The 24,834-nt window shown below is 58.6% G+C and overlaps 1 protein-coding gene across 1 annotated transcript; it reads right to left on the reverse strand.

Annotated features, from left to right (window-relative positions):
• Nucleotides 1–150: 150 nt before the first annotated feature.
• Nucleotides 151–23,192, reverse strand: PRPF8 (pre-mRNA processing factor 8). The gene is made up of 43 exons (XM_084822795.1): nt 23,047–23,192; nt 20,757–20,871; nt 20,418–20,586; nt 19,229–19,393; nt 18,929–19,147; nt 18,089–18,301; nt 17,519–17,644; nt 17,314–17,419; nt 15,901–16,091; nt 15,446–15,565; nt 14,904–15,093; nt 14,440–14,559; nt 14,188–14,322; nt 13,966–14,095; nt 12,936–13,132; nt 12,620–12,826; nt 12,380–12,543; nt 12,094–12,220; nt 11,783–11,975; nt 10,488–10,675; nt 10,073–10,311; nt 9,504–9,650; nt 9,195–9,405; nt 8,980–9,096; nt 8,627–8,874; nt 8,359–8,538; nt 8,096–8,231; nt 7,754–7,923; nt 7,519–7,648; nt 7,199–7,345; nt 6,724–6,884; nt 6,424–6,615; nt 5,717–5,954; nt 5,481–5,609; nt 5,233–5,346; nt 4,703–4,876; nt 4,270–4,463; nt 3,803–4,042; nt 3,565–3,706; nt 2,708–2,848; nt 2,279–2,418; nt 1,887–2,089; nt 151–552 (listed from the first exon to the last, which is right to left on the reverse strand). The coding sequence occupies exons 2-43, from the start codon at nt 20,854–20,856 to the stop codon at nt 398–400; spliced, it is 7,008 nt and encodes a 2,335-aa protein (XP_084678921.1). The 5' UTR covers nt 20,857–20,871; nt 23,047–23,192; the 3' UTR covers nt 151–397.
• Nucleotides 23,193–24,834: the final 1,642 nt, after the last annotated feature.

The raw sequence follows: 24,834 nt of genomic DNA on the forward strand, positions 1-24,834 counted from the left end.
TAAATGGGGGTGTAGTTTTCCACCGCCGCTGTTAGGGAAGAAACTACTGGGGGGGATCCTCCATATTTGGGACAGGGGTGGGCTTGCCCTAGTAGACAGCCCCCCCCCCCGACCCAGCTGTGCCACAGATATGCCAGAGGCTACACAAGGCTCCCCATTTATACAAAACTTTATTCAATGGTTGTGAAGCTACATGCTGAAGCTACACTATACACACGCAAACATGCTTTACGCAAGCCCTGGAAAGTGGCTCAACATGGAAGCCTAAAAGGATGAAACAAAACAGAAAAAAGCCACAGAGGCCATGCTGGACGTTAACTTCTCGGGGAAAGTCACAGCAGTCCCTGCACAGCTGCATGTCAAGGGGGTTCCGCCTCTGCCAGCTGCGTGGCCCAGGCTAGGCGTAGAGGTCTTCGCGATCAGCAGAGTACACCTCCCCTTCTTGCAGGAGGGCAAAGTTGAGGAAGTGGGAGGGGCGGTGGACCTCGTGGTAGAATTCTTTGGGGTTTGCCAACTGCAGCTCATATTTCATGTTCGGATCATGACGCACACCTGGAAAGAGACACAAGCAGGTCACCACCGCCAGAAAACCACCCATGACAGCCTTCCCCAACATGGTGTCCTCCAGCTGTGTTGGACTACATGTCCCATCACCAGGCAGCATGGCCATTGGCCATGTTGGCTGGGAGTGATGGGATGTGTAGTCCAGCACACATTGCAGAAGGCTGTCCTAACTTTCATTGCCAGGAACAGCTAGAGACAAATTTCAAGGGTTGCAGCAGCTGATTGTCAGAAGCACCCTAGCTGCCTCTTGCAGTCCCCTCCAATAGCCAACTCAGGACACAGACGACGAGGATTCTTTCCAAGGCTTTATTCCTTTATTACGTTATGAGTCTTCAAAAAACTAATCACTAGCGACTAAGCAAGGAACTGCACTGGGGATAGGTAGCAGAGTAGCCTAAGCACCAGGTAAGGCAGTTGGTCCCCGTTTGAAGGAGAACCACGGGAAGACCCTGAACTTATGGGCTATGGAGAGGTCCTCCCTCTTTCCCTTGGGTCCTCAGGACGCAACCGTTGTTTGAGCGCCAAATGAGCGGAGTGCCTCCTTTTGGCACCTCCATCTGTCATCGCTCCCTGCGTCTGCACCGAGCGTCCAGCAAGCCCCCCTCCAGCGCTCTCTCGCTGCCAGGGTCACTCTCTCTCCCCGGAACGCTGGCAGGAGGAATCTCTGCCAGCTGCTGTGCATGTGAGAGATGAGCGAGCTCCTCTCCCATGGATTGCTGTTCTTCCTCAGAATCAGAACTGCTCTGGGGCTCTATGGGCTCAGTTTCCACCCTGACACTGATGTTAGAGCAGGAAGACCAAAGGTAACGCTCTCCTCCTGCCGCCCCCTCCCTTTCTGAGCAGCAGAACCGTTGCATCCTGCCTGGCAGGAAACAAGGAGGCAGGAGGGGCACAACATGCGATGCAGAGGCGGCCCGGGCAGGCAGCCCGCCCCAGCACCTTCACTGTCTCTTCTAGCTCCTGCCCACCCCCAGGCAACATGTTGCCGACACAAACTCTTGGTGTACCGCACATACTTGGGAGAACTGGAACAGGAAATAAATGGGTCTGGGGAAACAGAAGGCTGGATCCAGACTCTGTCATGCTTAGGAGCAGACCCACTGGAATTAATGGGACTTGCGTTACTTCCAGTGGGATTACTTCCCAGGACCTGGGAGGGAGGGAGGGAGGGAGGGAGGGAGGGAGGGAGGGAGGGAGGGAGGGCAGGCAAGCTTGACTGGAGAGGGCTAATGGGGAACACCACAGGCACATAAAAGAGGCTCCTCTGGGCTGCAGTGAAGGCTGGGCCCCCTCTGCAGCTCCCCCCCCCCCCCGCAACTCACCCATGAAGTTGTAATTCCAGGAACTCTGGGCCGGCACCATGAAGAAGCCCAAGAAGCGGTCAGAGAGCAGCATCTGGACCCTCTCATAGTGGGAAGGCAGGTAGCCTTTGGGGTTGTTGCCTTTGTCGGTGTTCTGGCGTCCCCACTCGTAGCCACTTGGGGTCAGCTTGTAGGCCGTCAAGGTGCAAGAGCCGGGGGTGAAACTGCACCGGAGGAAAAGGCGCTATGGTGAAGCCGGACGGGGCATTCACAGGCAGGGCGGCGGCTACAAAGCTCCAGTCCTGGTGCCAAGCGGTGCTCACTGACATGAAGCAACCCACCACCACCCCACTCAGGCCTTGTTCCTGCCCCTGGCAGGACTTCACCGTCCCACTTCTCCCTGCTGGACCAACCTGCAGGTGATGATGATGGTCTTCTCCCCATCCCAGGAGGGGTTCTCGGCCATGACTTTGGCGTGGGTGGTCACATCTTGCGGAGAGAGCTGGGGAGACTCATTTGGCTGCGTGTGAATCCATCCCAGGGGCTCCATTTCCTAAAGGGGGGGGACAAGGGGAGCAGATTATAGGTATCTCTGAAGTGCTTACAGAGGGTTATTATTAAATCTGAGGTGGCAGCAGAAAGGAAGGAGCGCGCAACTCCTGGTCACAAGGGTGGGAGTCCAACAACTGGGGAGATGCAGTGCCCCGCTCTGCCATGCAAAGGGGCCAGCAAGAGCTGTGCCCTGTGGCTGGACAGTCCTTCTCCCCTCCCCAAAACACAAAGACACACCCAGCCACAAAGCTGGTTTCCTGGCATGTTTGGGGTGCCCCATCCTGACCTACCTTGAGGTACTCGTGCTGTGGCAACTGCCCAGGGAGATGGACTGTCTGATGGGTGCCCCACTGAGGCACCATCACGATGCACCGGATCTCCTTCACCTGAGGGTTGTCTGGGGGGCTCACTCCGTACAGGTATCCTGCAATCTGGGGCGGGGGGAGAGGCATGCCCACATCAGTGCTGTGCCTTGGCCATGGGAGCCCCCGCCTCGCATGAGGATTCCCACCCCTACAAATCAGAGCTTTGGAGAAAGAGACGTCTGAAATATGGAGGGGGTGGCTGGGTTCATGCTACATCCAGGAAAACAAGCATGGTTGAAGAAACCCAAGCTGTGGATAAGATGGACCAAAAGGCTTAGCTGGAAGAAGCAGGCGCCAGTGTTACACGAAAAGAACAAAAAGACCAGGACAGTCTGTGTCAAATGCGCTGGGGGACATCTGTGACCTTTTGGGGTATCGGTTTTCGTAATGAAAATGCATGATTGGAAGTTGTGTCAATTTTACAGTAAAGATACAGCCTAACTGTAATCATCTTTTGCCCCTGAATATTTAATTGTGGCTTCTGGTCTTTGTTCTACTCAGTTGTGGGCTGATTTAGTATTTTTTTCTAGCTTTGCTCCCCAAGAATAATCATCCTGCAATGAAGATTTTAAAAGGTTTGGCCAGGGGTTGCGGCAGCAGCCAGGAAGCGGGAGGGGAGGGGATCGACGGGGCGTGTGGAGGCATCAGCTGAAGAGAACAGGGTGGCCAGCGACTCAAGGGAGGTGGCGGGAGAGGGAAGAGAGCAGCAGGGGCCAGAGCAGACAGCCCGCAGCTTGAGCCCATCTTCCCGCGCCTCGTGGGGGCAGCAGCAGAGCCGGCACCTGAGCACGCAGGTCCGATATGCAGATGAACTTTTTCAGCACGTTCTTGGGAAGGATGTAGGTGTAGCCGGTCTCCTTGATGTCATCCGACGAGACATAGATGTGGTTTGTCCGCAAGTGGAGGTTGGCAGCAGAGATGGCCCTGTTTTGGAGGGGGAGCAAAGAGGGTTACTGGCTCTTCCCTGGCTGAACTCTCCCCTGGTTAATCCCCCCTCCCCAAAGTCCCGCTGCCACCCACCTGACCCGCCACTCCGTCTTGGAGGAGAAGGTCTGCGTCTCGTAGTTGCTGGTGGTGGAGGTGATGATCTCGTCGCCGTGCTTGTTCACCGTCCGGGTCTGGGTGGCCGTCAGCTGCGACTGCTCCTTGGTTTGCTTCTCGATCTCGGCAATCTGTTGGCGCTGCTGCGAGGGAGCCGAGATCTCCATGCCCAGGATGATGTCGCGGATCTCCGACTGGGTCAGGGAAGCCACGTTTACGCTGGCGAGGAGGAAGGAGAGAGGGGAGAACGTGAAGCTGGAGGCCTCTGAGGGGACAAGCGGCAAGAGCGGCGCAGAGGGACTGGAGGAGTTCAGGGATATTTTCTGCCCCCGACCAGGCAGGACAAAAACAGTCACCTCCTTAGCATCCGTGACAGATACCACAAGGAGAGGCCCTGACGTGCCAGGAGCCTGGTCCCAGGGCTTAAAGACGCCATGGCTTCCTACTTGTTTTTCTTGCCGTAGTCGGCCAAGATCAGGTCCTTCAGCTGAACCTCCACTTTGATCCACTCCTCGTCTGTCAGGGTGGGCCAGATGTGGTGAGGCTCCGTGATGGTAGTCTTGTCTGGTTTCAAGATGACCTTGGCCCGGTCGTTGTTCACGTGCAGGGCCCGGAGGATGAGGATCAGGCGAGAGAAGGCCTGCCAGTTGAGGGAGAGCACAGAGCATGTAAACAAGACATCCGGATGGAACGGGCGCCTAGGAGCAGGCCTTGCTGCAACACCCATTCCGAAGGCCAGTTCCTGGTGAAGGAGGCCGCTGCTCTGCCCAAGGAGGGGGGGGAGCGCCATATGCCAAGTCCACCGGGGCAGGCTGAGAGGCTGGCCTCCGCAGCAGGACCTCCAGATCGAGAGACCACTGGCTGGGCCTCTGGCCTTACCGTGTAGGAGGAGATTGTCTTCAGCCAGTCATCGTAGAGATTGAAGAGAACCATCTGGGGCTCGGTGGCCTTCAGGATGAGGTCCCCAAACTTCTCCACTTTCAGACAGGCCTGGAAGGGCAGCTGCAGCTCGGAGCCCTTGATCACAATGTTGGGGAAATCCAGCAAGTGCACCTGCGGGGCATGGGGGGGAAGGGGCTGGCCGGTCAGGCAACCGATCCCACGGCTTATGCCACGTACTGCTTGGTGTTCTTAGGCATAAACGGAGCACCCCAAATACAGGGTTGCAAAAATAGCTTTTGCTGAGTGAGTCACAATACGAACTCACATTCCCCTCTTAAAATACCAGGTGAGGCCTTTTACACTAGTTTAACACGCAGATGATTCCCCCCTTACAATGCAAGCAGGCACAAGCACCTCTCGTCCCAGCAGCACCAGTCAGGGGCCCCAAAGGGGGGCAACTGCACCGGCACCTCCCCTGCCCACCGCCTCTCGCCCCAGGAAAGGCCTCCGCATCCCCTCCTGCCCACCTCCAGAGGGTCCAACATGCCCTTCCGGGTGACGATGATCTGCTTGGGCTGCTCCTCCACAGGCAGGGACCGAATCAAGGCTGCCACTTCCTCGGCCGTCTTCCACTTGGCCAGCTGGAGGGGGGGGAGCAAGAGGCTCGGAGTGAGCCGGCCAGCCAGCGGCTCCAAGGCCCCAGGCCTCATCAGCACCCCCCCCCCCGAATACAGCCCAAGTGGCCATGGAGCTGGCCCGAGCCCCAGCCCCTCACCTGGCCCAAGCGCTTCTGCCCCGCCCACACGGAGGTGTGGATGATCTTCAGGAAAAGCTGGCCCGTCCGGGGGTTGAAGATGAAGATGGCCCCGTTGATGGGCTTCGTCGTCAAGTTCCCCTCAAACGTCTAGGGCAAAACGTAGCGACTTAACAGCTTGCCTTCACCCTGCTGGTTTCAGGTGGCTTATGGCACGAGAGACAGAAGCACCACCGTTTCCCCACCACGGCTCTCACCTTGTGGATGGTGACCCTGTACACGTTGGTGTCGTCCACGAACCAGATGATTTGGTTGGAGAAGAGCTCCCCGTAGTTCTGCGAGGACAGGTAGGGCTCGGTGGGCTCCGAGGAGTAGAGCTGCAGCCCCTTGCGGATCCGCTCCCGCAACACGTACAGGGCTGGGTTTGCCTTCATGATCTTGGCCATGGCTTGCTGGATCAGCGGCTTACTCCCGGGGAACCAGTTCCCGTAGGCGCTGGGGCGGGACAGTGCACAGACAAGGCATGCATATCGAAGCCACAGGAGGCAAGAGCCAGCCCCGCCCCCCTCCCGGGAGCCGAAAATGCCCCCCCATTATGCATTTGATATTGACATTTATACACTGCCTTGTCTGCTAAAAGGCAGTATATAACCATTTAAAACAATGAGCCCTTGAAACAATAAAAACAAGAGCATTAACAAAGGTACAGCGTTAAAAACTACCCATTCTAAAAGGCTGCGCTGAAAAGGCCAACGGCAGTCCTGGGGGGGGAGGGGGCACTTCCAGGCAGGACAAAACCCCGGCCGAGGAAGGTGCCTGCCTGCTGGCCTCCGGCACGCGTTGGCTTCTGCTGGTGGATCTGCTCCAGAGAGCAAGGAAGGGGCTGAGCAGGCCCCTCCGAGCCGCCGCAGCATGGCCTGCTGTCCCCCCCACCCCCAAGAGCACGCCCATGCTCCCGCCTCACCTGTGCAGGTTGTAGGCCAGATCGATGGCGATGAGGACGCCGGTGGGCGAGGGGTAGATGCTCATGTTGTCGGTGGTGTAGTCCAGGAACTTTGCCCGGGCATAGCGCTCAATGTCATGGGAGTCATAGTCGCCCCAGCGCAGCTGGATGTCGATCCAGTACTTCTGGGTGGTGGTGCTGTCCATCACGTCCCTGAGCAGGGAAGGAGAGGGAGCCGCCGGTGGGTGGGAGGAGGGTGGACGTTTTGGCCCCAGCCCCGCTCCCTCCCCGTCCCTCGGAGGAGCCGGCAGACGTACGTACTTGGAGTCGGCCAGCAACGAGGGCCGGGACACATTCCACTTGTAGGAGGCAAAGAGGAGGATGTCTGCACAGGAGGAGTTCATCTTGTATGACTTGCGGGGGTGGATCGTCTCCTTCTGCACTGTCTCAATCTCCAGGGCATCCAGCTCTTGGTCGAACACCTGAGGGGGGATGGAGCGTCTGGAGCAGCGTGCAGGTGTCTCAAAGGAGGAGCAATGCAAGCAGACACCCCCCCCCCCCCCCAGAAGGCACAATGCATGGGCTGGCCTGAGGCATCAGAGCTTTGCAATACAGCCGGAGACGGAGGGCTCTGGCCAGCTGGGCCCAAGAATGCCCAGGAGCGACTCCTGGGCCCCGGGCAGCTCCCACCTTCCCCGTGTTGGCGCCTCCCCATTTTCTGTTGCTTTGATGGCGCAGGAGCAGCCAGAGCAGGCCAGGGAGGAGCTTTTGCTCTGCCTGGTCGTGCCCCACCCACCTGGCACAAGTCCATGACGATGCTCTCGTGGATCTTCTGCCACAAGTGGGCCCGGAAGATCTGGATGAGGGAGATCTTCAGCGTGGGGATCTTGCCGTGCATGAAGATGCCCGTCAGGTCCAGCTGCACCTGGAAGCCCACATACACCTGCGGGGGGAGGCAGGGCTCAGCAGCGCGCCAAAAGCACCGGGCCAAGTGGGGCCAGCTGGGCGCAGAGGCATGGGGCACCCCAGCCGGAGGGGCGGCTGGAGGCCGGCGCGCTGGCTGAAGCTAGGAGGAGGCACAGCGGTGCTCCGGGGGGGGGGGGGGGGCACACTCACGTTGGCCCTGTTAATGGTGGGAGACCACCAGAGAGTGAACCTCCTGTTGGGGATCTGGTTGAGGCCCGAGCGCTGGGCATTGGTCAGCTTCTTCCACTTCATGGACTCCTCAAAGCCACTGGCCTTTTCCCTGGAGCAAATGACGCAGGTCCTGGTCAGGGCTGGAGCTGCACGCGAGGCGAGACAAGGCTCCCCCCCCCCCCCAGCCAGGCGCAATGCGCTCCGCCCCCCATACCAGAAGAGACCCTCCCAGGTGGGGAAGTAGGTCCCCTTGAAGAGGGTGTGCTCCAGAATGCCCTCCACCCCGCCGAGCGCCTGGATCATGTCCGTGCGGTAGTTGTTCAGGTTCCACAGCTTCCCGTCGTGCCGCTGGTGCGTCCACCAGAAGGGGTTCTGCTTCAGGACCTGGGGGGGCGGGGGGGAGGGGCCACGTCAGGTGGGGGAGACGACGCTGGGCGCCAGCCCATGCTGGCTGGGAAGGCCAGCCAGGGAGCCCCCAGGCAGCCTGGGGAGCCTTCGCTGCCTGCCAAGCCGCCGGCCCCTTTTGGGGAGAGGGAAGGTGGCGCAGGGCCTCTACCTGGTACTGCTTGAAGTCTGTCCGGACTCTCCAGCCCTTGTCGTAGGCGAGGGTGTGCCGGTCCTTCTGGAAGAGGGTGTTGATGCGGGGGATGCCCCGGTCCCACGAGTCCTCCAGGTCCTCCAGGGTCAAGCGCCTAGGAGGGGAGGGAGGCGGTTGGCGGCTCCCAGCTGCATTTGGCCAGGCCAGGCCAGGCTCAGAGGGAGGAGCGCCTCCGCAGCCAGCCCCAGACGGGAGGTGCCCCCGCCCGGCCCGAGACGCACCTGTTCTGCGCGATGGCCTCCTGCCGCTTGAGCGCGTACTCCGCCCACACCCGCTGCGAATCGATGAACTCGCTCTCCCAGGGCTGGATGTAGCGGTACAGGTTGGGGATCAGCTGGTCCTCCTCGTGACTCATCCCTGACCGGAAGTGTGTGATGCCCACATCCGTCTGCTTGGACCACCTGTGGGGCGGGAGGCGGAGGGGGTCAGGGGCGGGAGGCGGAGGGGAGGGGCGGGGCAGGTGCCCTGGCCAGCTGGGGCTCCCCTCACCTGAGGTCGGACTGCGGGATGAGGACGTGGCCCATGGAGAGCATGCCCAGGCCGCCCAGCTCCTTGGGCGTGTAGAAGACCACCGGCGGGAAGCGGCTGGGCATCTTGGAGTTCAGGCCGATCTTGATGCGTGTCTGGATCTTGTTCTCGCACTTGACCAGCAGGTCCAGCAGCTCCTGCGTGTTCACCACGGCCTCGCGGAAGTAGGTCATCAGCCCGATCAGGGCCGTGTTCCACTTGTTCACAATCTACAGGTGGGAGACCGCGGAACCAGGCGTTGGCCACTCTGCTCGCCGCCCCCCTCGAGAGAGGGCTCGGCGGCCTGATCCAGGCCTCCCTCCCACTCACCGTACCTTGGTGAAGGTGGTGGAGCCCGAAGCCATGAGGATCTGCCGGACCCGGTTGTGGAACCTCTGCATAGACTCGTCGTCCACCCGCAGAAAACACTGGGCCGTGCGCTCCTTGGTCACCTGCACGAGGGCAGCAACAGACGGGCCGAGTCGGGCCGAGTCAGCCCGTGCCCCACCCGCCCGCGCCCCTGCCCCACCCGCCCCCGGAAGCCCCGCACCTCGTTCTGCAGGTTCCACACGCCGTCCTTGTGGGTGAACTCCTCGTAGCTCGTGCGGCACTTGGGCAGGATGCGGCACTCGAAGCCACACATGTTGAAGAGCAGGTTGGGGTTGTCTTTGCTGTAGACCGACACGAAGCTGTTCTCCCACTGCACTGTGGTGACTGAACGGGGCAGGCGGTTCTTGATGTCCCAGAACACGGCCCGGCCGCTGTGAAAGAGGGGGCGTGAGTCCATCTTACCGGCCCCGAGGCCCCCAGCGACCAAGAGGCCGGAACAGCGGCGGCCACACCCTCCCCGGCCACTCACAGGTTGACATCGTGTTTCATGAGGCGCATCCGCGCATCCCGCGGCCAGCACTTCTTGTTGTTGTAGCCCACGATGTTCTCGTTGTTGGGATCCGGGTGCTCCGTGAGGTAGCGCTGGATCAGGTCCCTTGCCTCATCAGCCGTGAACCTGAAGGAGTCACACCGAGAGAGAAAACTGGGTCTTTCAGGTCTGAACTCCACACGGGACAGCTGGAGCCACGTGACACCGGGCTGGGGGGAGGGGTCCCCCCTCGCGGGTTGGACCCTGGCCTGGACTCAAGCCAGGCCAATGAGGGCGAGCCCTGCCCAGCTGAGCCCCCAGGGCAGAAAGCAGCTGTTCTGGGGTGGCAGAACAAGCTGGAATAGGCGGAAACGCTTCCTACTAGGACAGAACAAGCTGGAGGAGGGTGGGAGATCTCTGGGGGTGGGAAATTCTGCAGGAGATGCTTTAGTTCTGGAGCGCCCTGGAGGAGCCGGGGGTCCTCACACCCCTGGCTCCTCCTAGCCTCCCCCCCCCCCCCCGGGCTCAGCTTGCGGCAAACACTGCCTCAGGGCCCCGTGCCTCGGCACCTGAAGAAGATATGGATGCGGTCAATGTATCTGCAGAAGAGGCGGATGGGGTGGGCCACTTCCGTGGCAATGTCCTGGAAGCTGAGGAAGTCATTGGGCATCTGCGGGGGCCCCGCCATCTCACTGGCACGGTGGAGGCCCAGCACCAGCAGGTCCATCACCAGGCCGTAGTACTGGACGATGAAGGAGGCGAACTGCAGCCCCCGGATGATCCCGTAGGAGTTGGTGTGGTTCATGTCCTGGGTGGGGTGGAGAGAGAGGGAGGATGCTGTCAGGGGGAGGGAGGATGCTGTCAGGGGTGGGGCGGGGCCTCGAGGGAGTGCCAGCGAGCCCCTGCCACACCCAGGAGGGGCCTGGCCAGCGGAGGAGGGGCGCGCGCCCACTTGCACGCACAGCACACTCGCCAGCGGGGCACCTTGTAATTGATGACCACGTTGTTCTTGGCCGTCATGTAGTCGGCAATGTTGTGGTCCACGATGAGGCGTAGCAGCCTGTTGAGCAGCGTCAGGTCGATCTTCTCGTACATCTTCTCGAAGCGCGACTCCAGCATGACGTTGCACTCCCCCTCGCTCGTCTCCCACACGTCCTGCAGGTTGTTGATGCCTGAGGGAGCCAGCGGAGAGAGAAGAGGAGCCCCTCTCAACCTCACCCCTGCTTCCAGAGGGGGGAGCCGGGGAGTTCAGGGCTGGCCTCATCCCACCCAGCCAACTGGAAACAAGGAATGGCCGGGGCTGATGGGCTGGGGTGGGTGGGGTGGCCCAAGCAACGCACCCAGCATAGGAACAGGGGAGGCTGCCTCCTCCAGGGTCAGAGCCTGGCCCATCCAGGCCAGCACCATCTGCGCTGACTGGCAGGGCTTCAGGCAGGATCCCTTCCTAGCCCCACCTGCAGATGCTTCCAGGGAGCGAACCAGGGAGTGGTTCTTGGAATTGTTGTAGATCACAAGCTGAACATGAGCCAACAATGCCATGTGGCTGCAAAAGAGGCCAATGCTATTTTGGGCTGCATTCATAGAAGCATAGCCTCCAAATCCCGGGAAGTACTAGTTCCCCTCTATTTAGCACTCGTTAGGCCTCATCTGGAGTACAGTGTCCAGTTCTGGGCACCGTAATTTAAGAAGGATGCAGACAAGCTGGAGAGGGTTCAAAGGAGGGCAACACAGATGATCAGGGGACTGGAAACAAAGCGCTATGAGGAGAGACTGAAGGAACTGGGCGTGTTTAGCCTTGAGAAGAGAAGACTGAGGGGAGATAGGATAGCACTCTTCAAGTACTTGAAAGGCTGTCACAGAGAGGAAGGCCAGGATCTCTTCTCCATCATCCTGGAGTGCAGGACACAGAAGAATGGGCTCAAGTGACAGGAAGCCAGATTCCAGCTGAACATCAGGAAAAACTTCCTGACTGCTACAGCAATACGACAATGGAACCAACTACCTAGGGAGGCGGTGGGCTCTCCCACACTGGAGGCATTCAAGACAAGGCTGGACAGCCATCTGTCTGGGATGCTCTGACTTGGACTCCTGCATTGAGCGGGGGTTGGACTCGATGGTCCTGTAGGCCCCTTCCAACCCTACTATTCTATGATTCCATGACTGTCTGCGTGCAAAATGGGGCTTCCACCCCTGAGCCACGGCCCCGCCAGCCAATGCATGGGACAGGCTGCCCAGCCCCACATCCCAGCATGCCCTGCCTGAAGGCCCCCCAGACCCACCTTGGCACCACTTGTACACCAGCAGGGGAGGCGGCTCTGTGTCAGCCGGCTTGATCCAGGGTGGGAAGAGGCGCCGCTTGTCTGCCTCATACCAGAGGTACTGGTCCAGGTAGGCGTCCGTGATCTTCTCCAGGGGCTCGACGTCATACACAGGGACCAGGTGGCTGTAGAGGTCCATGAACTCGATGCCCACCTGGCCACAGGGGAGAAGGTGGCATGGGGTCACCCCTGCTGCCGGGAACCCACCCCCTGGCATGCAGGCCGGCTGCAAGTGGGACTGTGCCAGGCCTGGCAGCCCCCCTCCACCTCACCTCCTTGAAGGCTCGCTGGGTCAGCAGGTGCCGCTTAATGCGGGACAGTGCCTCGTGGGGGTTGTCGTAGGCCTGCTCAATGAGGCCAAGCTCCTCTCGCTGTGACTGGTTCAGGCGGGACTTCACGCTGGAGGGAGGGAGGGAGGGATGGGTGTGACGCAGGGGAGAGCAGCACGCAAGCCCCACAGGCCCCTTGCTGAGGGAGGTCTCCGAGCCCCTCGGGGAGAGCTCCCCGAAGCCAGGCCGTGCCCAGACCCCCCCCCCCGCAGCCTCTCCCCTGGGCTACCTGTAGGCCTCCTTCAGCCGCTCCAAGGCCAAGATAAGCAACTTGGTGTCGTGCTTGTAGGACAGCGGTGGGAACGGGATGGGTGAGAACCGCCGGCTCTCCAGCCAGTGCACCGTGGTGGTGTAGACAGCCACAGCCTCCTCGGCAGTGATGTACGGCCCATCCTGCAGGCAAGACCCAGGCAGGGGGTTAGTCATGCACTTGCCGCCCCCCACACCCCCGGCCCCACACCAGCCTCACCTTCAGGTAGTTGTGCTGCCGTTCCTGCTCGGCCTTGAGGTACAGCCGGGTCAGGCGGCCCAGGTTCTTCTTGCAGACCGTCTTGTCCACAGTGGCGCCGCGGCGGATGCGCTCCCGGTTGTAGTGGGCAGTGTTGGTCCACCAGTCCGCTTTCGCCTTCACATACCTCAGGATCATGTTCTCGATGGGAGTCGGCAGCCCCGGCACCTGGCAGCAGGGGGAGAGAAAGCCCACAGCTGGCACATCAGGAAACCCGCCGCCCGGCACATCCCACCGCCCAGCGCCCCTTCCTGGGACAAGGAGCCCTGGAACTTGCCTTCCAGGGGATGTTGGCTTTCCAGCACCGCCAGGCTTCGCTCAGATGCTGCAGGATGGTCCGGGCCTTGTTCTGCTTGATCCCCTCGGGCATCATGTCCAGTATGTCGTGCATCACCGCCGCCCGCAGCTCCAGGTCGAAGTGCGACTCCACCCGCTGCTTGGTGACTGTCTTGGCCACGCCCTTGGAGTGGCGGCCTGGGAAAGAAGGAAGGAAGGATCCCTCAGGGGGAAGCTCACACCAGCGGCCACCAGGACGGACTGCAGCTGGCCGCGGGGCTGGTACAGGAGCTGCAAAGACTCCACGGGGGTCTCTCCTGACGGCCGGGCAAGAGGACGGCACCCCAATGCCATGAGCTTCTCTGGTCATTTGAGGCAGACTCCAAAGGAGTTCTGCTCTCTGCGTAAAGGGTCTGGCAGCTGCCAGCAGAGGCGAAGTGCTTGGCCAGAGGAGATGACAAGTTCAGGGAGTGAGGATGTTAAAGGCACTGCTGGGCCAGACCAACGACCTCTCATCTAGCTTAGTGAGGCCTTTTTGGCGGTGGAGCCAGAATGGATCAACGCCCTCTCTGGGGAGATCTGCTGGAACCCCTCCTTGGGGTTTCTGGCATCTATCAGCAACTCTTAAAAAAGAAACTCAGCAAGCTCTAATGAGAAATAATCTGTTGCTTCTAACTGTGCTAGTGCCTTTATTATATGTTGTTTAACTGCATTTTGTTTTCTAGTCATTTTATTTAATTAACAGCATTTGCATACCACCTAAAAATTGACCATCTCTGGGCAGCTGATCGTACATTGTTCAAAAGCCACTTTGGAAAAGCTGCCCCCCCAAAATGAGTAAATAATGACAAATTCCCAGCCAGCCAAACGCCCGAGCAGAGGTAGAACGCCGAGCACCCTCCCCGGTTGTGTCCCCGGCACCTGGGACAGACTGCCGCTGATCAAGCAGGTTCTGCTTCTCGACAGGGTGGCTCATCGCAGCCAGCAACAGCCCTGCGCAGGAAGGCAGAAGAGCCCCCTCCACCGCTCACCTTCAAACTGCCTGGCCAGAAGGTTCCCCAGCCAGCGCTCCAACAGCGGCGTGATGCCCCGCATGAAGAACAGCCACACGCGCCAGCCCGCAGCCCAGAAGCCACAGCCGGGGCCCTTGCCCACCGGGCCCTAGCAGGGGAGGAGAACAGCCGTGAGACCCACCAGCCCCCCAAGGCCAGCCCAGCCCAGCCCAGCCCAGGATGGCTCCCTGCTGGACTCACCGTGTTGAAGCGGTAATAGATGAGATGCTTCAGGTCTTTGCACATCCGGATCTGCCTCATCAGCTTGTACTTGTACCTGTACATGCCCGTCAGCTGCCCGACATGGGCAAAGATGTACTGGAGACCATCGGACAGCTGTGAGAGAGATTGGGGGGGGGAGGGGGAGAAGGGTCGGATGTGCAGTAGGGTCTCTCCAAGTGACGCCCATCCCCTCCCAGGAATGCATGGGAAATTCTGCCCCGAGCCACGCACCTGGAAGGCGTCCACGTTCCCCAGCCTGTACTGGACGTGGCTGTCCACCACCAGCTTGGTCAGGCGCAGCACCTCCCGGCACAAGTGGAAAGCATTGCCGAAGCGAGACTTCTTACGTTCCTGCAAGGCGAGAAGAGGCAGAGAGACTCCCATTAGGTGGGAGCCGTGAGGCAGACAGGGCAGCCGCAGCCACACAGGCAGGAGCCCGGCAGGACCAGTGGGCCAAGGGGGGCCGGCCCCAGCCCCCAAGGACCCCGCCCCACAGGTGACAGGCAGGGGGCTTGGTGGGGAAAGCGCCCTCCATCTGCCTCTAAGCCAGCGCTGCTGGGCACCAGCTCGGCAGGGGGCAGGGTGTCTCCACACGTGCCCTCTGGCCAAGCCCCACGTGGTCTGCCCCTGCCCGGGAGCCCCATGACCACGGGAGCCCCATGACCAGGGCAGCCCCCAGGGAGGGGAGCGGGCACCTTGGTGGTGAGGGTCTTGACGGGCTTCAGGTTGAAGTTGTAGTCCAGGTGGAGGTAGTTGAGGTTCTTGCGGTGGATGAGCAGGTTGAGCATGTTGTAGCCCTGGCGGCAGACCTGCAAGCCTACCTCCACCCAGTCCAGCTTGGTCGACTGGAAGAACTTGGTGGCCTTGAAGGAGCGGAAGAGGTACCTGGAGGCCGGGCGGGCGAGAGGGCGCCGGGTGAGCCCAGGGGGAGCTGCAGCACAGCCGGGCTCTCCAGCAGGTCCCCCACCCCGGGCTCGATCCTTTACGCCAGAGACCTTCCGCATGCCAGCAGGGGCCCTGCCTCGCAGCAAGGGTCCCTTCCCCACAGAACAAGCAGAGGACGCCGCCTCATCCCAGGACAGGCCAACACCCGTCCTTTGAGGCCCACCTTCCCCGGCACCTGCACTCTCGCCACGGGAGGGGCTGGGGACTGGGCCAGGGTCCCTTGGCACGCAGCGCAGGGCTCTCTCCCCTGAGCCATGGCCCCTCCCGGCAGAGGGGAGGGGAAGGGACTCACCTCTTCTTCTGGGCCTTGGGGGGCCTGTGCTTGAGGGCGTTCAGGACATAGTACTTGAGCAGCTTCTGGTAGGAGACCCGCACTTTGACAGGCTGCCCAGCAGGGCAATGCTCTCTGTACCTGGGAGCCAAGGGGGCAGCACTGTTAGGCCATCGCCGTCCCACGGAGAGCGAGAGCAGAGTCACAGCAGAACTCAGCTAGCACCTCACACACTTGCAATGGAGACAGAGAGGCGGGCGGACAGACGGGGCCTCCGCCAGTTCGCTGGACCCCGCACTGCCTGCCTAAGCACAGGGGCCCTTCCCACCCCTGAGGAACGGCCACGGGCGAAGCAGAGTGCTGCACTGCGAGACGCCTCTCTGCCCAGACAAGACACCTCTGCCACATCCAGCAGGGCACTGGGCACCATCAGCTCTGCACGGAGCTGCCACCCACCCTCCGGCGCAGCAGGTTACCAGTTCTTGACGAGGGGGATGTCGAGGGCCCGGCGGGTGCGGCCGGAGCGCAGGTTGAAGGGCCGAGGCGCCCAGAGCAGCGCGATGCCATTGGCCGTGTTGTCTGTGTAGAGGGGCGTCTCCTTGAGGAAGGGCTCCACGAACTCCGGCAGCTCAAACTCCTCGTCATCATCGGGGAGCGGCTCCTGGCTCTGGAAGGACCGGGCACTGTCAGCAGGACCCTCCCCACTGCCAAAGGGGGCCTCACTTGCAAGGGGCAACCCCCACCCCACCCCGAATATTCTAGAAACTGCCCAAGCGTCCTCTGCTAGGAAGGTGGCTATGGGGGGTACAGGATCGCTAGAGGTGTTTTCGAATTTTTCTGGTTTCCTCCCCATTTTTTCTGGGCCTTCACACCTCTTAATTAAGAGCCTGTTCCATGTAATAAGAGCAGAAGAGCCTTCTTGGGTCAGACCAAGGCTCCGTCTCATCCAGCGGTCTGTTCACACAGCAGCCAACCAGCCGCCCAGAGGAAACCCACAAGCAGGGCATGAGCGCAACAGCACCCTCCCGCCCATGTTCCCCAGCAAGTGCTGGACATAGGCTCCCTGCCTCTGGTACTGGAGGTAGCACACAGCCATCAGGACTAGTGGCCATTGACAGCCTTCTCCTCCAGGAATTTGTCCAACCCTCTTTTAAAGCCATCCAAACTGGTGGCCATCACTACTTCCTGTGGTAGCAAATGCCATAGTTTGTCTCTGCGCTGTGTGAAGAAGCCCTTCCTTTTCTCTGTCCTGAATCTCCCACTGATCGGCTTCATGGGAGGACCCCGGGTTCTAGTATTATGAGAGAGGGAGAAAAAGGTCTCCCTCTCCACTTTCTCCACACCAGGCATAATTCTACACACCTCTATTGTGGCTCCCCTCACTCGCCTTTTTTCTCAGCTAAACAATCCCAGCTGTCCAATCGGCTACTGGAAATCAGTGCTGATTTGCCCCCTCCCCTTTTAAGAAGGACCCTCAAATAATGCATCTGTGCTAAATAGTTAGATTAACTGGGCAACAGCTTGCTCCCAGCTAACACCCTTTCCTTCAATATCCTGGTTATCTCTTTTCAGTTTTAGAAAGGCAGCAAATACTTGTTTCATCTCACTACACTTTCAATTTGCTTAAAATGTTAACCTCCAGTTTCAGCGCCATATCTTTTTGAAACCAAACCATTAAAAGAAAACAACCTTGCTGCCGTTTTGACAATTTGATACATGATTTATTACTCTTAATGAATTCTAGGGACTTATTCTTAATATATTTCCATCAGTTTTGACCTGGAAGCTGCCTTAGCGGTTCTTTGGAAACAAAAGGTGGGGTCGTTTTCTAAAAACAAAATAAATAACAATAAATTTATGCTCACGAGGCTTTCACCAAATGATCCCACCTTAACAGAGTGTCTGTGCGAAATGGGGTTGATGAGCGGGTCAAAGTAGAAAGCCGGCAGGTCCGGATCCTCAGTTTTGATGAAGACCACGTTTGGGGTGTGATACCTACACAGAGGGCGTGATATTAAGCAGAGCTGCCCTCTCCTCTGCCTCGTCCTGTCATCCCAGCACCACAAAGCCCCCCCCCCCCCCCCGAGTTCTCACCAGGTGAGGTGGACATGGTGGGGGAGGTTGTTGTAAAGGTAGGGGAATGCGATCTTGTACTCAGTCCTGATGGGCTGCCGGATGATGATCTTGTTGATGTCGTTGAACTCATTCCAGTCCTCGTCCCTGTTTGAGCCGGAGGGAGGGAGAGGCGATCAGGAGAAGGGCAGGGCAGGGCAGGGCAGGGCAGGGCAGGGCAGGGCAGGGCAGGGCAGGGCAGGGCAGGGCAGGGCCCAGCAGATGGACTGAGTGGGAGCTTCCTTGGAGCAGCCGTATGAGGGGCCTTTTCCCAGGGGAGATGTGCCACAACTCGGAGTCAGCAGGACATCCTCTGCCCACAGCCCAGTGGGGGCGCACGAGATCAACACCAGGGAACGTGGAGCTGGACAGGGCCCCGCGTGGAAGGCAAAGAACTCCTCGTGGCTCCTCAGCGCCCCACCTCAGGACGCCCTCAGAAAATGGTCCCCAGGAGCCCTTGAAAAGGCTGCCACGCTCCAGCTCCTAAAAGAGCAGCCCAATCACCCCTCATCCCCCAAAGTTGCGCCCCGAACACCTGCGCCCCATGCTTACTGCAAGTTGATGTCTCGGACCAGGGGCTCAAACTTGGGCCCCCCTGGGATGGCCATGTTGAGGGCCTTGGAGGTGAAGAAGGCCTTCAGGTCAAACAGGTAGAAGTAGTTGTCATCCACGAGGTCCGTGAGGAGCTGGTTGGCCAGGCGGTACAGCGTGGACATCATAGGCAGGGTGAACTGCCAGCGCTGGTAGGTGGAACCGTTGACATACCTGCAGCCAGGAGAGAACGTAAAGTTTGCAAACCCTGGGGCCAGCAGGCCCCACAGGCGCCGCCAGACTGTGGCTTGCAAGCAGAGGGGGCGGACAGTCAGTGGCTGCTGCCATCCTTTATCTCTGACAACAGCTAGACCCACCCAGCATTTACATGGGGGGGGGGCTGCCCACAGCCTCAGCACCTCAGATGGCCTTCCTCGACTTGGTGCCCTCCAGATGTTGTGGACTTCATCTCCCAGCAGTCTCAGCCAGCATGACCAATGGTCAGGAATGCCAGGCATTGTAGTCCAAAAGATCTGGTGGTCACCAGGTTGGGCAAGGTGGATCCTAGAGTTATTTCAGAGCTGTATCCAAGTCCCACCATGGTCGATGCGCCTGCAGTAGCTGCGCAGCTGGAACACCCAACCCATGACACAAGCGAGGGCAGTCAATGTTTCTCTCCCACCCCCTGCACGGGACCTGGCTCCCACCCTCAGCCTTGTGGGCGGGAGCCACGTCGGTTCTGTATCCTAGGCAGGGCCTGCCAACAGGATCTTCTTTGCACAGGCTCCCCAGGTCCACGAGCTCCTGGCTCAGTCTCCCTCTCCCGCCCACAAGCTCTGGGAGGCAGCAGCAAGCTCCTACTTGCGGTTGTCCTTCAGGGGCTGGTGGTCGTAGAACCAGTCCAGGACAGGGGCATCCTCCTCAGGATCCAGCTCCAGCTGGATAGCCTCCAAGGGCTCCACGTCCAGGATGTTGTCGGCGTAGTCAAGGGGCGGCTCCTCGTCGTCAAAGGGCGGGAAGCGCATGCGCTTGAAGTGCCGCCGGTCCCTCTTCTCCCGCCTCATCATGATCCACATGGACCTTGAGCCAATCACAAGAGGAGTCAGGCCAAGCCAAGCCCCAGGGCTGCTGAGGCTGCCCCAGCCCGGAGAGCTCACTTACCCCCACTGGGCAATGTACACCGGCTCGATCACCCACGGGATCTCGTTCACAAAGGAAATGGCGCCAGTGATGTGGTACAGGACGGGCACGTCGCGGATCTGCTCCCAAGGCATCGGCATGTTCTCCAGGAGCTTCAGGACCGCGTGCGGCATGTACTTCAGAGCACTGGGAGCGAGAGGGGAGGGCCCAGTTACAACAGGTGCCAAGGGGCTGGCTGGGTCTCACCTCCTGCCACTACGATGCGCAGCAGGGCACACGGCCAGCAGCGGGGCCACTGCGAGGCAGAAGCGACACTCCACTGCGTCTCACGAGGCTGGCACATGCCGCCTCCCTGGAACTAAGTGTCACGCCAGGCAGAGCAGAAGAAGAGACTGCCCTGCTGCGTTCTGCCATTCACGTCCCCCCAGAAAAGGCACACTCTCCCTGATGAAGTGCACGTTGGCCCACTCTCAGAAGCAGCCCCCGGCTCCCCGCTCTCTTCCACCCCCACTGAATTTGCTGTGGTAGGAAAAAGGGGCAATACTGCTTGTTTGGAAGCAGAATGACATGCCCATATCAAAAAATGGGAACAGCTCTGGACAAGCCTTCCTCGGGGAGTGACAAGCAGCCCGAAACAGGACCGGAAGGGATTTAGATCATCAGTCTCATCCAGCCCTGCCTGGAGTGGAGAACAGTGAATTGGGACACTGGGCGGGAATGATCAGAAGCTCTTGGGTCTAAGCTAGGTTTCTTGAGGAGCTGCCTCACCACGGCTTCCTTCAAAGCAGCAGGGGCCTCACCATCCCTCAAGGGGCCGCTCACCACCAGATTCCAAATATTCAGCCCAGCCTTGGCTGACCCCACACACCAGGGTGGGCAAGGATCCGCGAAAGTGGGTGCCCTCAAACCTCTGAGGACCCTCCCCACGCCCTCAGGCCGCACGTACTGGAAGTGATCCGTAATGTGACCAGACAGCGTGCCACCCTTCTCCAACACAGTCACAACGGCACCAGTGTCAGCACAGGTATGAACAACTTCACCCACAAATTGTCCAGGAAAGTGGTCCCCGAGGGCCAGCTGTTGCACTCCAGACCCCACCCCAAGATGACCCTTGACTCTCCACCTCAACAAAAACCTCCACTGGATGGAGATATGCACCCACACCACTCCACATCCCAGATCCCCCAGAGCCGCTTCCTCCAAGTCTCACCCCAAGTAGACCCTCTTGTCGTGCCGGAACTTCCTGTTGGTCATGTCCCCGTGGTCACGGATGATCTTCCGCACGTGCTCGGGCGGCATGTCCTCCTTCTGGGCATCCACAAAGCCAAATTTCCTCTTCTCGGCGTAGCGCTTGGCCTGCAGCTGCTGCCATTTCCGGGCTGAAAGGGGGCGGGGGGGGGGTTGCGTTGAATGCCTCTCCAGCCAGGAGAATAAGACCCCCCCCCCCCTCGGCCCCCAATGCACCTCCAGCACAACAGCTCCAAAACTGCAGCAGGGGAAGGAAGGCTCAGGCCCCCTGACTTTGCACACCCACCCGCCGCGACCGTACCTTTCTCCTGTAGCTTTTCTTCAGACATATAGTCAGGCAGAGGGGTCAAGGGGGCAGGCATTGGGGGGCAGGGCCCCCGGAAAGGGAACACACCCGCCATCGCGAGGGGTCAGGCCTGGGAAAAGAAAACAGAGGTGAAACATCAGAGTAAGGGAGAGGAAAGCAGAGACACCCCCTTCCAAGTGAATTGCCGCAAACTTCCGCTTCGGCAAAGAAACAGCCGCAGCCCTTCCAACTGCCCCCATGAACACTTTATCAGTGAGAGAAGGAGAAAAATACCCACGTGGGAACAAGGAACAAAGCTACTACGAGGCTAAATTGCACACGAAAAAGCAGCAGTGTCCTTAACGGTACAATTCTTTGTACTGTTATACCTAAACAATATCTGACAAAAGAACAGAGCAATTCCATTAAAAGGGATGTTACCAGGAGATGGATTTTTGCCTGTTTTGTTTTGTCATCTAAAGCGGCTCCCATTGCTTATGTTAGGTCACATTCCAAAAAACCCATACGCAACATTGCACCTCCTTGTCCTGATGGAGTGGGTTGACCCATAACACCCCCAACTCCCAGCATACCCAACCATTGCCCATGCTCACTGGGGAGAGAATGGGAGTTGTAGTCCCACACATCTGGAAACTTCCAGGTTGGGGGAAGGCTGCTTTAGGCCCTGGTTTCAATTTCAAACTTAAAGAGGGGTGGCTTATGAAACCACTAAGGCTGCAGTCCTGTGCCTGTTTAAAGAGAAAGATGTTCTACAACTCCTTGCATTCCCCGGCCAGCTTTGCTGGGAGCTGTAGGTTAGCCCCCACTGGATGCTCATCCCAAGGGTCATCTAGTAATGACGATTGTTTGGCACGGTGCCATTCCATGCACGTGGCCTGTCAGCAAGTCAACATGCAATGCCAGGGCTGGGGAGATGATGGAAGCTGTAGTCCAACCCATCTAATTGCAAGAGAAGTCCAGGCCTGAACTGGGGGGATGACACCAGCACCGCCACCTCCTGCTATGGCCACCTGTTCTCTTGCAATCTGGGAACTCCATCCTGGTGGAAATTCAAGGATATGTGTATTTATCCTTGTTCTGCCAAAAGCTTTAACTAAAAATATGGAATCTTCTTGCAGTCGGTTGCCTCCCTCCGTGATCCTGGGTTTGTCTGACTGCAGCCATTTAGTTGTTTCTCCTATTATTATTATTATTAATTATAATTTGGCAGCATATGAGAAGATTGTAATCAAATCCTGGATTTTTCTTACTGAATGTTTAAAATTGTTTAGATAGTGTTTAGAGCCAGTGTGGCAGAGTGGTGAGAGTGTTGGACTGGAACTCAGAAGATCCAGGTTCAAGTCCCCACTCAGCCATGAAGCTCACTGGATGACTTTGGGCCAGTCACTGATTCTCAGCCTAACCTACCTCACAGGGGTGTGGTGAGAATAAAAAGGAGAGGAGGAGGATCATATAAGCCACCTTGGGTTCCTTGCAGGAAAATAAGCAGGACGGTTACTTAAATACAATAAGTAACCACCCGTGTGCTTTTATATGTTTCTATGTAAATACTCTTTACAGTACATATAAAGAGTACATATAACGTATTTTATATATACATATAATGGATTTTATATATAATGTATTTTATATAATGTATAAATATACATATTTATGTACATATACATAACATATATGTTTTAATGTATACATTAAAACATATAACGTATGTTTTATACATACACATCATATGTATATATAATGTATATGTATAAATATACATATAATGTATTTTATATGTACATATAATGTATTTTAGCAGTTTTTAACCTTTACAAACCGCCCAGAAGCTTCTGCTATTGGATGGTATGGAAATGCAATAAATGAAATGAAATTATCACCTCTGGCGTGTAAGTAATCACGCTGCTCCTTACATTGCTCTGTACTGCTACTACAATTAGAATCGTGTTTGTACTAACGTCTTTTAAACGCGATTTTAACATCTGTACGTGAACTGCGGAGGAATTCCGTCGCACCAAGTGGTGCAGAGGCGGCGGTAATAAACAAGCGATCGCTCGCTGAGCGAGAGCTGCGTGCTCCGGCGGGGGCTCGGCGGCTGCTTCGTGCTTTGCGGCCCCGAGGGCCGCTGAACGTGGCGCTACGCGCGCCCCGGAGGACAGGCGGAGCCGACCCCGCTCCAGGCCCCGCGGGTCTGTCAGCCAGGCCGGCGCGCGTGGCGGCGCTAACCCGAACCGACCCATCCCGTTAAGGCGAGGCCGACCCCGGCGCCTGCCTGCCTGCCTACCTGTCCCCGCAGGCGGGAGGCGCCCCTCGCTCGCGCCGCCGCCGCCGCCTTCCCCTCCGGCCGGGCCCTTCGCTCCGCTTCCCAGCCGCAAAACTCCCCCAAAGGCCGCCGCCAGCGCCACTCGGTACGAACGTCGCAGACACTGCGCAGGCGCGGACTCGCACACCCCGGAACCGGATGTGGAGGGGCGGGAGAAAGGCTCACCGCTAGCCAATCAGCGGCCGGCCCCGGGAGAGGAACGCAGCCATTTGGCAAAACCGGAAATAGATGTTCCGCCGCCGACCCGGAAGGTGTCGCCGCGCTCCCGGGTAGCGGCCGGGGAAAGCGGAGCGGGGCCTTTTCTGGATGTGGATTGGGGCCCTTTGTTCGCGGCGAGTCGCGTCAATGGGGGCGGGGCTTCCTTTTTTTGGTGCCCCGGTATTCTGCGGCCCACAGTACCTGAGACGACTCTAGCGGAGCCCGAGTTGGACTACAGCTCCCATCATCCTCCAGCCAGCACGGCCATTGCTGTGCCCACTGACCTTGCCAGCTGGGCATGATGGGAGCTGTGGTCCAGCACACCCGGGAAGGGCAGGCTGGGAAGGATGGCTGCGCTGGCTGGGCGAATGGGGAAGACCTTCATGGGAGACCCTGCCGAGGCTTTGCCAAACGGAGCAGCCAGTCCTGGGCTCGGGGGCCGGTAGTCTGAGTCAACGCAAGGTCCCCCCACCTCCGCCCCAACTCCCCCATTTCAAGACTGTTACAAACTGCAGACTGTGGGAACAGTGACAGGAAATCCCGCCAGCAGCTCAGTATTGCACGGGCAGTGACTCGCAAAAGCTGCAAGCAGGGCTCCTGCCCCGTGTCCGCTTGGGGACTCCGCGACCTTCTGCGAGCAATGCAGGTGTGCGCTCCGCCGCTGAGCTACAGCGTCCCTTTCCCTCCGCCCCTGCCGCCCCATTTTAAAATCCAGCCTACCAAAGAATTCTAGAGAACTGAAAAGCTGGAGTTTTGTGAGACTTTGGTCAGCTGTCCCAATAAAAATATTGCCATACCATAGCCCCAGTGCCTGAGATCCACCTCATGGGAACTGCCATTTTGTGGGCCACATCAGATGTGTCCACCTATAAATCTTTTATTATTGCAGACTGCGGTAAGGGGAACCTTGTACTGCTGAATGATGCACTGCTAACTGCTGGCCTGGCCAGCAACACTATTTTGTGTGGGCACAGTGGGCAGGGGACACCACCCCACCCACACGATTGTGGAGCCTCCCTCCCCTCTGCGCTGCAGAAGGTGTCCCTTCCTGCCATGGCACATCCAGGCAGGGCCAACCAGCAGCAGCAGCATTTGTTTTACTTTTTTATTATTACTTTGTGCAAACACATCTACACATCTTTGTTACAAAGACAGAGAAATTGTGTAAGCGCATTTTCCCTTCACTATTACACAATCCCGTGGGGACCTGGCTGGGCCTCGGGCAGAGCTGCTTGGATCTTAGTATGTTCCAGACCAGTGGGGCTGTGTACTGGCACCGAACAGCTTGGACTAATCCAAACAGCCAGCAGGGGCAGAATTTGGCAGTGTTGCTGGCCCTGAATGTGTCTGGGGCCCTGACCTGGTCCAGGGAGAGGACTCTGCTTGCACCTCCTCTGCCTGCCTGCCTCCACACAGGACAGAGAACTCTGGGAGGACAAGTATGAACGGGAGTCCTTCCACCCTTGGCAGCTCCACTGCCCAGCCGAGTGCTGGAGGCGGCTTCTGCATTCTCACTGCTGCTTTTCCATCCCAGAGCCGGCCGAGCCCTCT

This window comes from Heloderma suspectum, chromosome 16 (genome assembly GCF_057233095.1).
Source record: "Heloderma suspectum isolate Gila_16-S chromosome 16, 16-S_ref, whole genome shotgun sequence".
NCBI classification, from domain to species: Eukaryota; Metazoa; Chordata; class Lepidosauria; order Squamata; family Helodermatidae; genus Heloderma; species Heloderma suspectum.

What these genes read in the sequence shown, in the direction of transcription:
- PRPF8 (XM_084822795.1), bottom strand. Translation starts at nt 20,856, where the DNA reads ATGGCGGGTGTGTTCCCTTTCCGGGGGCCCTGCCCCCCAATGCCTGCC. An exon ending in TCAAGACCCTCACCACCAAG is followed by an intron (nt 14,560 to 14,903) that starts GTGCCCGCTCCC and finishes CTCGCCTTGCAG; the next exon opens with GAACGTAAGAAGTCTCGCTT. An exon ending in ACAGGGTCACCATCCACAAG is followed by an intron (nt 5,610 to 5,716) that starts GTGAGAGCCGTG and finishes GTTTTGCCCTAG; the next exon opens with ACGTTTGAGGGGAACTTGAC.